At 42.1% G+C, this 14,376-nt stretch overlaps 1 protein-coding gene across 1 annotated transcript in view; it reads left to right on the forward strand.

Moving 5' to 3' along the window:
* Window positions 1–14,376, forward strand: part of nbas (NBAS subunit of NRZ tethering complex) — a 177,459-nt gene that overhangs the window by 7,493 nt on the left and 155,590 nt on the right. Inside the window, exons 7-14 of the mRNA XM_040018563.1 lie at window positions 5,179–5,312; window positions 6,681–6,814; window positions 8,974–9,072; window positions 11,387–11,525; window positions 11,617–11,682; window positions 11,785–11,913; window positions 12,321–12,384; window positions 12,967–13,160. Coding sequence (XP_039874497.1) covers window positions 5,179–5,312; window positions 6,681–6,814; window positions 8,974–9,072; window positions 11,387–11,525; window positions 11,617–11,682; window positions 11,785–11,913; window positions 12,321–12,384; window positions 12,967–13,160 — 959 coding nt within the window. The remainder of the gene's footprint in view (window positions 1–5,178; window positions 5,313–6,680; window positions 6,815–8,973; window positions 9,073–11,386; window positions 11,526–11,616; window positions 11,683–11,784; window positions 11,914–12,320; window positions 12,385–12,966; window positions 13,161–14,376) is intronic.

A 14,376-nucleotide genomic window follows, 5' to 3' on the forward strand; every position in this document is an offset into this window, starting at 1 on the left:
GATGTTAAAAGCAATAACTGTAAACGCTGTAGGTATTAAAGCTGATTTACATCCCCTGAATAATTAGAAGAAATTATGTATTTGGATCAGCAGTCCTTAATTTGGAGACTTGTTTCTACAAATGATCCCACACAATCCTTCAGGGCATATTGTCAGATTTTCTAGATGCATAAATTAGAGTACTGTGATGACGTTGAACTGTGTCGATTCACTGGCGTCTGTGGATCACTGCAGAGTAAACCGCTGTTATGAATCTGCTGTGAATGAAAGCAGGGAAACAAAGGAATCGGAGCTGCTTCGTGTGGCATCTTTCCATCTGCAGCTATCAAAAGTCCACTCTGTGATTGAGGTTGACTCTTAAGCTGTAGTTCTAAATTCACTGTATGTAAATTGAACATTATGTTATGCACAATATTTGTTGTGCTTCTTAACGTCTGCTCTGAGCTTGGAGTGTGTGTGAGACTGCGTGAAAGACACGTGAACAGCATCCGGGATAATCACCTCGGTGTCTACATGATCGCTCATTAAACGCAGCCTTGTTGTGACAGATAAAGACAGTTAGTCTTAATTAGACGATGAAATTGTGTGCTGTGTTAGTTTTATTGCCGTATCTGAACATAGGTAAGCCCCAACTTTCTGTGAGCTCAGACGTTTAAAACATATAATGCTGAAGTGTCTTGAAATGCAGTTGGACAAATTTAGATGTTTTATATTTATGGTTTGTTTATTTTTTGTTGTTTTTGTTTATTTAAGCCTACAGTGGTTATGGTGTTGTGTAACAAATCCAGATATAATCCACCCCCCATCACTAATGGACCACTTGGTTCATAATTACCTTACTCAACACCGTTTCCTACATAAGTGTAATAATTTTGATCTGATAAGCTACTGAATAATACTACATTTTAAGGCGCTATATCTAAGTATTTTACTCTGAAAGTTCAGCCATCCCTGGCCCGGACTCATGATCTACTTCTCCTATTTTGGACAGGGCACTATATAGTCTCCCTGTGAAGAGAGTGCACTTTAAGACTGTGAAATCGAACTTGGCTTATAAAATGCTTACATATATAAGACCTGTAGGTCCACTCAGCGACCACTTCAACAGGTCCACCTTGCTAGTACCCGCTTTTTGCCTTCAGAACTGCCTCAGCTCTTTGTTGCATTCAGCCTCAGTTTTCTGTCTGTAGCTGAAAGGAGTGGCTGCTGTAGCCCATCTGCTTGCAGTTCAATTTCATACATAAAAGATGGATTTAGTCTACATTTGCTGCAATGCTGGCATGTTTCCCCTGGGAACCCACTGCTGTTCCCACTGCTCATGCTGATCACAAACCTTTCAGTGCCTGTTGCAACTGCAGTAGAATTGAGCTCAAGCCAATCAAACACCCTCGTCTTAAACCAGGTTCTCTTTCTGACAGAAGCTGTCAGGAGGGGGTAAATCCAGGCAGGTCTGTTAGAATAACAGGCAATATAATGGGATGATTACTATGGCTTCTAAAAGTGTCTGAACAATAAATTGACAATACTGGCGTCAATTCAAATATGAGAAGTGTCGCTGCCAGATTCCCTTTGCCGTCCTTTATGTTTGTGATATTTCTAGGCATTACAAACAAAAAGGCATTGGTCATGAGTGTATACACTCTTCTTTCACTTTGTTAGGTACAGCTTGCTGGTAATTGGTTGGACCCCCTTTTTCCTTCAGAACAACAAGGTGCTGGAAACATTCCTCAGAATCTTTGGTCCATATTGACATGATAGCAATCACACAGTTGCTGCAGATTGGTGGGCTGCACATACCTGTTGTGTTCATCCCAAAGGAGCTCTATTTGGATGAGCTCTGGTGACTGTGGAGGGCATTTGAGCTTTGTGACAACAGACATCAGAAGTAGTAGAGTGTGGTCATAAAGGGATGGTCAGGAATAATGCTTGGATATGCTGCAGCATTTAAATGATGGGGGACCAAAGTGTGCCAAGAATCACCACCACCAGCCTGAACTGTTGACATAAAGTGAGATAGATCCATGCTTTCACGTTGTTTACGTCAGTTTCTGACCCTACCATCCCAATGTGGATGTATCCAGGAAAATTCAAGTAGATAAGCAATTTGTGAAATACTAAGACCAGCCAATCTGGCACCAACAACTAAGCCACATTCAGAGTCACTTAAATCGCCTTTCCTCCCCATTCTGATGTTTGGTTTAAACTTCAGCAGGTCTCTTTACCATGTTAACGTTCCTCAATGCATTCATTTGCTACTAGGGCTGTTCGATGTAACGATATATATCGGATGACGATATAAAAACGTCTATCGTTTCATTTTATGCTATCGTTTGTTTCGTGGTGTCGCAAAATAAACAGTTTACGGCAATATTTTTTCATCGTTTTGATGGTCACTGTAGTGGCTATATTCATTTCTTTAAAGTTCTCTCTTTCTCTTATATGTAATATAACCACACTACTGACGGACAAGCGCCTGTTTTTATGCGTTTTGGTTAGCAACAACGACGGTAACAGCATCGCGTGTCCGCTTGTTTATGTTCCACATAAACCTTTCACAATAAAGCTCAAGTTCCTGTTGAGACTTTTCAAAATAAACTGAATCACGTGAAAGAGCAGATTATTTACGGATGAGAAGTAAAAAAAAAAGAGCCGCCAGGTGCTAAAAAATAAACCTTAGACTCAAACTTAAAACAAGCTTTTCCCCGCAGCACGCTGTGTAATAAATACTCACAAAGAAAACGGCGGCCGTTACAACTTATGTCTAAAAATGTGTCGTTTCATGCATCAGTTAAAACACTCGACTCCAAGTACACGACGCGCAGTCGAGCTGCCCGAGATTCACAGAATTTACAGAAAATGTTACATTTTTGTGATTTATATCGTTATCGAGACGATAGAATTCTTATATCGGGATATGAGATTTTGGTCATATCGCACAGCCCTAGTTGCTACCATGTGATTTATGGTTTATGAGATATTTACGTTAACAAGCAGTTCAACAGGTATACCTAACAAAATGGCCAGTGATTTATTTATTTTTTTGGACCTATAGCTGTGTTTAAAATGGCAAACAAATCACAACATGTTTTGAATTCCAGTTTTGTGCCCATATTTTCTTTTTCATTAGTTTTTCATGTTTTATTTTTGTTTTTGTCATCTCTGCCGCACCTTCTCAGTCTGCGTTGTGTCTATATTTGTTCTGTTCCGGCTAGTTGTCATTGTGGGCCGTTAATGGTTCAAAGTGTGGATAACAGTAGCCCCTGGGCCTGTGTAAACCTTAGCCTCCCTACTCTTTTTTTCAATTCATTTCATCGCTTTTTTCCCTCCATTTTTCTTTTACTTCATTTCATTTCACGGAGATTTGTCCTAATGGATTTCACTGTTATCCTGCCTTTAATGGCATTTGCGTTCAATGGATAAGTGCGTGTGTGTGGTGTGTGCTTTACCGCCTTTTCTTTTTCTTGTGCAGTCGTTTTTGTGTGTTCGTTTCAATGCGTCCACACCTGTGTATCACTCTGCCAGTCCAGTCCCCAACCCCCTCTTCAACTCGTCCTCATTGCCTGCTTCTGTTACAGCGGAGTTGTCTCTCACCTGCGTGCATAATTCATAAGAGTTGAGTTCTGATAAATGCATCTGCAAGGCTTTAGATGGAAGGCTTCTGTTGGGTCATTGGGTGCAATTCTCCTCAACTTCAGCATCTGCCATCACTAGAAAAATAGACAGTAGCATCCAATTTTCCAGCTCCCCAAAAAAGCCATCTATGTGGAAATGGAGCCCTCTCAACTGCAGAACAACATACTGTATACAATTCATAATGGGAGACAAGATGGCAAGAGAGGCAGTGTGAGAGGGAAAGAAAAAAAAAAGAAAAAAAGAAAAAAGATTGAAATATGGAGCCTAAAAGAAAACTAGAAAAGAGTAGCGGAGGCACTTGGTACTTATGGTTTTCATAACGGCTACATGTTCTTGTCTGCTCCTAAGCTGAGTGTCTCAAAGGTGTGTTAAATCGCGCACTTCCTTCCTAAGGTACGCTCTGATACTTAGGCCTTCAAATCTGGGGAGCTATTGTGTCTCTCAGTGTGTCGGATTCATTGTTTTCCCCCTCTCTTTTTCGCTCAGCGCCCCCCTTTCTCTCATTTTCTCTCTCTCTCTTTGTCTGTCTCGCCTCCCACTTCTTCCCTTTGTTCTTCATTTAAAATTCTAGTCATACAATATCCAACGCCTCCATTAGTTTGCAGTATTGCCCACCAGGGGTTGCAGCAGCACTCTGCAGCCAAGAAATTCAGTACAGGAAAACGCCAATAGCGCTGTTATGTGATATCAACAAAAACATAACTTCCTTTTTAGAAATTTATTGCTTAGACACAGCACCCGTGGTATCATATTATGTTTCACACTGTTCTCCAACTGCAAAAATCTGAGACTGCGCTAAAAGTTGCATCTAGTTTAATGCCTGAATGATTATTCTGCTGAGTTTGTGCTCATGTTTGCACAAGTCTTCGCCCATTTACCCCCCAACCGCTCCATACTGTTTAATGTGGCGATCAGGTATTCAAAACCGGCTCAGGATCAGAGGCCTGTCAGACTGCCCAGGCTCTTCTATCAGAGGGAAAGATGACAGCGAAGCCTTGAGAAAATGCCAGCAGGCACGGATGTGCTTCATCACAGCGATATGGTTACACTCACAGCACAGCTGAGCCAGCAGATTGCTAAAGCGTAGTCTATACTTCAATAAAAGTTCAATTTATGGTCTCCGTTCTCCTCCCCACCTTTCTCTCTGGCTCTACCTTTATCCTCATCTCCCAATACGTGTGTGTGTGTGTGTGTGTGTGTGTGTGTGTGTGTGTGTGTGTGTGTGTGTGTGTGTGTGTGTGTGTGTGTGTGTGTGTGTGTGTGTGTGTGTGTAAGTCTGTGTACATGTCTTTGATAGACAATTACTGAGGTTTTACGTTTGAGTAACCTTCCAAGATGATCTGGATCGGACCTTGCGCACATTGTGTTGATGTGTCGCATTAGCCTTATCTGACTCCTCTCATCCATATTCATCATCAGCACACGTCGGATCACAAGGGATTATTCGCAGAGTTTCTCATCTGACTTAATTTGTAATTTTTGGTTCCTTGAACGTCTTGTCGTTCTTCCTTTCTGTTTTACGTTCTGTTTCATCACCTGCTACAGTGCCAAAGGACCCAAATCCCCAGTGGCGAAGGGTGGCGTGGAGCTATGACTGCACTCTGCTGGCCTACGCTGACAGCACCGGCACCGTGCGCCTTTTCGACCTCATGGGCAGCGAACTCTTCGTCATTCCGCCGGTAACAGTCCTTCTAAGAAAAAAAAAAAAAAGTCAATGTTTCAAGCTGTGTGTGTGTGAGTCAAAGTGAAAACCAGCACCTTCCTGTTCTTAGTTTGATCCCCCTCTTAGCTCAGGATCCATCAGCACAACCGTGCAAGTATCATAGTCAGAGTTATTCCATGATTCCCATCTCCATAGTTTCTTCTATTTTTTCAGATGATCGCTTCGGCTACAGTATGTTATATCTTACCTGAATGCATTTGTGGTATGATATACGGAGGAAAGCATCAGTTTTGAGTTTTGGAAAATAGTTTCTTATTCTGACAAAATGATAGAACGCTACGGGAGATCTGGTGCTACTTCTGGCTGCAGGAGGATTCAGGCCCGTAATCTTACCTCCAGAGATGGGCTGAGCTGTGCTGTTTCAGTGCAGCACACATTTTGCTGGGCACTTTGAGCTGTCTGTCACTTTTGAAGAAAATGTCTCCTTGTCAGACACACTCTGTGCTCTCTTTGCCCGTCACTTCTGCTTTCTAATTCACTCTCTGTTTCTTCTTCTCCATTGTGTCCCATTTCTCCCCCCCATCTTCATCACCTTCCCTCTTTAATTTTTCATGCTAGCTTCTCTCTGTCTCCCCCAGAACCTCCTGTATTTCTCTCCTCTGTCATCCTTGCATGTGTCTCTCTTAGTACCTCTCCCTGCACTTTCAAGTCCATGTGCTAGTCCTCCCTCAGTTTAATGCCCTCTGTGTGCTGCATATTATCATTCTTCTGTTTCTGTCCATCGTTCCTTTCAATTTTTCTATCCGCCCTGTCAGAGATGGCGAGCGCAGACGCCCGTCTTCTCCCTAGCCACGCACTCATCTTTCAAAGCCTGTGATCCTCATTCCTTTAGTGCATCTCTGCTTTGTGCTTGCACACTTGCATCAGAACCCCACCCCCCCCCCCCCCATCCCCCTCTTCTGTACTTTGTACTGTTCCCCTTGTTTGTCACTGTTAAGTTCACACAGTGGCGACTTAATGCTATTTCTGGAAGGGATGATAAAAAGTCAATTTGACAGAAAGTGTACGCGTGTATGAAAAAATGACAGTTTCTTCCCTTTTCCCCCCCACGACACTCAGCTTTTGTCTGTCTTCTGCTTCTATTGTTTTTCATTCTGTTTCATTACTTTTTTTTTAATCTTTTGCCTGTTTATTTTTTCCTTTGGCAAATGCAGCTTGTGTGATGTAACTTTAGTTGTTTTTTAAAAATAAATAAATAAGTAAAAAGAAAAAATTTGTGAGGGCACAAAAATCAATACTAACAATTAAGCAAATTTTACATATTTTGATGTCTTTTGATACGATGTCAGTGATTCTTCTTTGTTTTCTTGCTTTTTAAATCCAGGTGGCGAGCTTTCCCAGGGATTTCAGTTGTGCAGTGGCAGGCCTGATCTTCCTGGAGTATACAGCTAGTGCTCAGTGGTCAGCCGAGCTCCTCGTGATCACATATGGTGGCAACCTCAAAAGCTATCTAGTCAGGTGAGAGACAAAAATGCTGGATTGAAACTTCCTTTTTCCATTAGGCTGGGTCACACTTTGATTTTATGACTTGCACGACACCTTTGACCCATTAGAAGGCCTTTCATTACTTACTCTTCACATTACACTTCACCTGCTCTCACCACTTAAATTTCAATTACCACTTTTTATGTACTCCTCTCTTTGTCTGACTTTTTAATTCCTCTCACTGTCTGTGTTTCATTCCTATGTATCACTGAGCAGTAAGTCATGACAATAACTGTATTTTGTTACAAAAAAAATGGAATATCACTGAATGTGTAATATGGAGTATGTGGTGGCAATTTCTTCCTCTACATTTTTGCTCCCAACCTCTCTGTGTGTTTGTGTCACTGTAATTTAGCATTAGGCCAGGTCACCGTTTCAGAGTGATGATGATGCTTATTAACCATATGTGCAAATATGTCAGTTAGAGAGTCTGTTGTTGAACAGTCACAACACAATAAACCTGCATAAATGAGCCTTTTCTTCACTGCGCTGCCACAGCTTTACACTTTAGAACCACACAGTGTGCTGAATGATAATTGCAAATTGATGTGATCAAGATCATTCACAGCAAACAGATAATTGCCAGTTATCATTAACACCTCCCAATTAGAGACGTGCATTTCCAGTTTCAAGTGCCTGCTTATTGTTTATTGCTATCTAATTTCATTGCATTTTTTCAAGCTAACAACTCTCTTAGACGAGGAGACCTTTTCTGCTTTGTTACTATATGATCTAAATGCATGCATTCTAGCATTTATTCATTCTTATTATTCATTCTTATCACTTTTTTTTTAAAGCTTTTTGTGGTGTGTCTTAATACTATACTATACTTGAACATTTTAATACCATTTCCCTTTTCTTGCCACTCCTCATGCAAATGGGCATTTTGAATACTTGATTAATGACATACTAATAGCTATGTGCTTTCCTAATAGCTGTGCACGCCTTCCTTTTAACATTATCACTGTTGCATTATTTCAGGGTCCCGCTCCCCCCCACCCCACCCCACCCGATCTTGTTTGTTATTGTGCTGGCTCTCCAAGACATAGGGTGAAAGTTTTAATGTGTGTTGAATCTTGATAAGACGGCTTTGAGCGTGCATAGCGGCGTTTGCTAATAAGACGAGGGAAAAGCTGATTTATTTTTCTATTAGAGGCAGATAAATGGTGTTGGATGCTTTTGAAACATCCAAACTGTTAGTCTGTGTGTGTGTGTGTGTGTGTGAGAGAGAGAGAGCGAGAGAGAGAGAGCTAGAGAAGGAGAGAAGGGAAGTAATTAAGATGTGGGAGACATTTGCACCAGATTTCCTCTGAAAGTGTTTTTAAGCTTATACTCACTCTTCCTCTTCATATGACTGCATTCCAATATTGTCGCTCAAACAGTTTAAATTAGAATTTCAGAATTATAGCTGAGGTTTGACAATAAGTCACCTCTCTCACCCTCTTACACTGTGCCAGCATTTCTTTTCTGCGTGTGTGTGTGATTGGTTCAAGTATTACTGATGTTGTGGGGACCTTATTTGTTTTCATCATCACAATATAGGGACATGTCTTCCTTATGGGGACAACATTAAAAACCAAGTCCCTTATTAAATAGTGAAATCATCAAATTTTCAGATGCAGACATGGGTTTATGTTAGGTTTAGGTTTATGCAAGTTGTGCTTTTTTGCATACATGTATCTCTTCACATGCATGCTTTACTGTGGTACGAAGACGTGCATATGTAGAGGAAGCCAAAGTCTAGGAATTGTGCACATCCCTCGGCTATTTCCCTCGTTCTCCCTTTCTTTCCCTTCCTACCTTTCATAGTCTCTTTCTCTCCATACAATGTACACTGAGAGGAAACATTTCCCCAGCGAGATATCTAAACACAAATTACACGTCATCCCCTCTAGCACCAATCTAATTTAGATTGCCCACTTAAATTTGATTATTTATTTTGCCATGTCTCATTTTAATTGCAGCTGGGAGAGAAATTGCTCTGTCATCTTCCTCAAAACAGCTTTGTCGCATCATTAACACTTTCCACATGAACACTGGTGTTTTGATTGTTTATGTGCCAGAGTTCAATTATAGGCAACTTGCTATTTTAATATCATCTCTGTCGCTCTGTGTCACCCTCTCTGTTTCAGCATGGGAACCAATCAGAACTTCCAGGAGAACCACAACTTCAGTTTTTCCTCCCATTACTCCCACGGGATCACCTCAGCTATTTACCACCCTGGCCACCGGTATGTTAAATGCTGCCAACACCCCGTCAGCCCAGATATCCTGTTGAATAAAGTTGAAATAATAAGTATTTTGATAAAGAAAAAAGAAAAGCTTTGAGCTTTTAATTTATCATCGGCACCCTAATTATTGCCCATAGCCTCGACTTGACACCCTTAGACATTTTATTCTTCTTGTGGCCTCTGCCATTCAAGCCCACTTCCATTAGAGCCGCGTTTCATCAAGAGTGTTTTTCATAGCTTTATATTCAGACATCTACAGACATCCTCATAAATCCCTTGAATCAATTTTTATGTTGAAACCCACTGCCGACCATGCGATGCAGAATGATTTCAAAGCCTTTCATCATTTGATATCTTGGGCCGTCGTCAATATGCTCCTAAATATGTATTATATTGATCAGTGAGCTGGATGTGTTTACTGCATTAAACAAACCTTTATTTTGCTAAAGGTTGCTTTGCAGAAAGATGTACGATAGAATGTATAAAATAGATTATCACTTGGGAAGTCCAATAAATAAAACATTCTTGTACAGAAACACACATTCATATATGTATATTCTGCACAGGCAGAATATGTTACTCTATGGCAGCGGTCCCCAACCCCCGGGCCTCGGAGCGGTACCGGTCCGTGAGTCGTTTGGTACCGGGCCGCGAGAGTTGAGGCTCAGGTGTGAAATGTATGGCTTTCAGGGTTTTTATCGGTTTTCAGCGTTATTTTGTTATCGTTTTTATCGTTAACTCTGTTTTCCTGGGTCTTTTCACGTGTGTTATGAATAATTCTTCTTTTTTTTCGGTACCGGTACTAGTTTTATTTTGTTGTATTTATCCGCGACACCTTAAAGGCCGGTCCGTGAAAATATTGTCGGGCATAAACCGGTCCGTGGCGCAAAAAAGGTTGGAGACCGCTGCTCTATGGAATAGGTCCAAGGGGTTGCTCAGGGATAAATTAACCAATTACTTTAATGTAGTACCTGCAGGAATTTCCTGTGGCAGCCGAGCAAATGTGGCCTTTTACACGGCTAGAATTAAAAAGTCTGGCTTATATCCGTGACCTTACTGTTCTCACAACGGCACCCATTCTGCACAAACCAGATTTAGTTTGGCAGCTTAATGGATTTTGGCAGCTACCGTCTAGTGTTTTGCCAATTGATAGATGCGATAAAACTTTAATAATTCCCATGCGGGAACTGGGTTAGCATCAGAGAGAATTTGATAGATAAGGAAGGGAAGAAGGAGAAAAAGGTGATAAACTGGGTAAAAGAGAAAATATTTCAAAAACTGAGTGTAATTATGAAAATGGTGCATAATTTATTTTGTAATGCGTGCACACCTTTGAGTGAGTAGTATCAGAGAATGTGCATCAGAGGGACAAGAGTCTGGCTGAATCCTTTTTCATGAAACAAGAAATCAGAGTATAGAAGGAAATCATATTGGAGGTTTTGCACACTCTGCCCTGTCCTCAGCTGAACTATGGACACGCACACACATACATATACTGATAAGCACTCACTGACGCATCACCCTCCCTACCCCGGATCCAACGCCACCTCCAACGCTTACCTCCCCTCTGATGTGGACATCGGGTCAGCTGGAGGCGCAGTCGAAAGATTGCAGCGGTCCCAGATCAGATGTACACGCTGGAACACTTTCCCATGTTGCTTGTCTGTGTTTATTGTGCTATGGTGTGTTGATATCTGTGCATTCCTGTATTATCCTTTTGTGTTACACACTTCGATGTTTTTTTTTTCCTCGCTACCTAGCCTGATCTGTCTCCCCAATGTGATGTTTGTGTATTGTATGTACGGTCGGCAAGGTCTGTCATCTCGGTTGTGGGCAAAAGACCTGCAACTGACAAATAAAGGCTATCTCATCTCATCTCTCATCTGCCAGTTTGCAAACTCATCTGTGAGATCTCAGCTCCAGCAAAACAGTCTATTTCTGTGCACCAGGGGGCAGTGTTGAGCTGAACAGCAGTCCACCATTCACGCCTATCTCTGAGTTCCTGATCAGTATTGTATCGGGCTCTTCTCACTGCAAAGAGAGAGCCTCTATCACTGTGGTGCTGCTTGTCTTAACTACTGACCCACTGATTCCAGTCGGACTTTTATCCGATAAATAAAACTGATATCCCCCGGTTTGCTAAATGGTGCTTTTATAGTGTGAATTTTCACTGATCCCTTGGCTTTGACCCAGGCTGAGGATAGCTTCACAGTGACAATTTTAACTTTAAATCCTTGATATGCAGTTTAATTTGAACTTTTGGGGCACAGTCCCGAAGGTGGTATCCACAAATGTGTGTGTTCCTGTTTTTCAGATTGCTGCTTGTAGGCGGCTGTGAATCAGGCGATGACAGTGCATCCAAGGCCTCTTGCTGTGGCATCACAGCCTGGAGGGCTCTTTCTGGCTCACCACACTACAAGCAGGTCACCAGCTATGAGGACGATGTCAGCATGGCAAGAAGTCACACATGCACACACGTGTTTATGCAAAAAAATAGATATATTTATGCAGTATGTAACACATTACATATTCTGTTTATGTTAGAATCAGAAAAGAGGTTTCTTCAGGATTCCCAGTATTAGACTCTTTTCCAGACAAGGAGACGAAAAGGTAGGGCTGCCCTCCTCTGTGTGCCTGATGGAGAATTAAGCTCAAGTTGTGGAAGCTGGTGAATATTCTCTTTAACATGATGTGTGTGTCATCATTGGTCAGGACGGTGTGTTTCGCATGAGCCTGAGCCCTGACGGCACCCTGCTGGCTGTCATCCACTTCTCTGGCCGTCTGTCTCTATGGGACATCCCGTCCCTTAAACAGAGGGCAACATGGAGTCAGGACCTGCAGGTATGCCTCTGACTTACTTGTGATTTAAAGCATCCATGATTTTGCTTAAGTAGAGTAAACCTGTGTGCACTTCCATTTGTGTGCCGTGGGAATATTTTGTACATTAGATGCTTGGCTTACTGTATTAATGTAATCTCTTTCTGGCCAAGGTGTGTGGTGGCAAAGATTGCGTGAATGTGTGTGTGCTTCCGTCAGGCAGAAAGTGACATGGCAAATGGAGAACTTATATTTTCAGAATGCTTTGCGGATTTATGCGGCGTGTAAGCATGTTCTGCTTCATTGCTGGCACAGCTTCTGTCTGTGTGTGTGTGTTGAAAGTGTAAACAGGGTTAGCCGATTAATTTCTTCTCCCATCGCTCTCTCTTCTTCTTTTCCTCCCTTCTTCATTCCTTCGTTCCTCCCCGCAGCCAGGATTTGAGGAGATCAACCCAGAGTGGAAGACATCGCTGGAGAGAAGGAAGAAAATAAAAGGTAGTTTGGCCCGAAGGGCGAAAGACAGCCTAGTTGGCTGCTGACATAGCAGTCCAGCCTGGATACAATTTAATGATCTTTGACGTGCCTTATTCACTGAATTATACAGTTATTAAACATACAACCATATAGTGTGTGCCAAGGATAGCAAAGGCTGCCCATGGCTGTGTATGGGTGCGTTTCTGTGCTTGTGTAGTTTCCCGTGTGTGTGTGTGTGTGTGTGTGTGTGTGTGTGTGTGTGTGTGTGTGTGTATATTCTGTTTGTGCAGCTTTGACAGTTTTGGGCCAGTAGTGATGACAGCTGTGACAGCTTCTGTAAGCAATAATCTGTGTGATACTTCATCTCAAGCATGACAAGTGATGTCACATGTCCACATGTGTAAATATATCTTAGAGGAGGAAAGTAATTCAGAAACACTGTGATCCCAGAAAGTGGGGCCACTGATGACAAAAGCTGTACAACGCACGCTCAGACAAACTTTTATTACAAGTAGGGGAACCATCTTTTCTGTTCTGTTTAGGTCAGCTTCCTCTGGTAGACAGTCACATCTTTAACACTACCCTTATGTCTTGCTGTCGCAGATAAGGAGCAGTTCTATCCGCTGGTAGATGTGAGCTGGTGGAGTGACAACGTGCTGATTTTGGCCCGCTGCTCTGGCTCTGTCACCGTCTCTTCTGTCAGGACATTGCGCAACCTTCTGGGGAAATCCTGCGAATGGTTTGAGCCCTCACCTCGAGTCACTGCTGCACATGATGGGGGCTTCCTCAGCTTGGAGGTAAAAAAAAAGAAAGAAGAAAAACATGTAAAGATGGAGGTGTTCACGTGGTTAAGCAAACAGAGTTTGTACAATGGTGCAGGCCTCATGAAAGCATCCTTTTGCAGTTGTTAGATGATAGATTTTGGACTTCAGGGCTTTAAAAGGCACATGGGAGAATAGAGGACAGTTCTTCATCTCTTTTATCAGTTTTCTACACTGCTTATTGAGTTCAGTGTGGCACAGGCCTGAAGCCTATCTGAACAGGCAGTGGTCTGGAACAATGAAAGAGACTATATGGGCCACATGTTTGTCATGAGGACATCACTTATTTCATTAAAATTAAAGAAAAGTGTAAAATGGGCGTGACTGCACATTTTTAATAAAAGGTACACCTGCTAACACAAGTGTGTGCTCAGGTCCTCTGACAGCTGAGGTGATTGTGTGTGATTCATTTTTTTTCTGCTAAAAAACTACATCTTTATATCCCTGCAGGTATTTCCAGTTTTCTAGTGTCATTGTGTGAGACTATGTGTAATTGTGTATCTGTAGTGGTAAAGGGATGAAAAATGATTTCCTGCATCTTCATCCTCAGACAGAGACCATGATATCACATCACCCTGCTCTTTGCTTAAAGTCGTGTGCTTTTTTATTTTTTTGAAATCTGATTGCGTAGAGCACAATAAAAAGCGAGCAATTTCTTTAGCTGCTAACTCTGAGGAAAGGTTTCATCACCCTGTCTCAGTGCGGAGTGTGTGGGGACGGGGGATGGGCATCTCTTGTTGTATCTTACAGCAGCGTGTGCATTGATAATGCCCTGAACATGGGGTTGTGCGTATGTCTCCACAGATGTGGAGTATTTTCCCTGTTTCTGTTTTATGATGATTGCTGCGCACAGCTGTTATACAGGTGCTAAACGTGTCACGTTTTTATGAGTGAAAATCCAGAGGGGCATTGCTCCAAAATCGGAGTATTTGCCACAGTGCGCAGTTTTAAAATGGGCTCCCAACTGAGGCAATCACAGACCTACAGATCAGGTTAAGACAAGTGAAAGAAATCACTTTGGACAGCTAGGATTTAGATTTTTCTATTGAGCAGCTTGACCTTGCTGCTGTTTTGTGTTCAGACAGCCTGCTGAGCTAGCATGAGGGCGTTAAATTAAGTGTCCTTACCAACTTAAACACAGCTAGATGTAAACTGTGCTGGGTGCTTCATTTATCATCCGCCATTGAATGCT

The sequence above is a fragment of the Simochromis diagramma genome, unplaced genomic scaffold, assembly GCF_900408965.1.
Source record: "Simochromis diagramma unplaced genomic scaffold, fSimDia1.1 OVJJ01000802.1, whole genome shotgun sequence".
NCBI classification, from domain to species: Eukaryota; Metazoa; Chordata; class Actinopteri; order Cichliformes; family Cichlidae; genus Simochromis; species Simochromis diagramma.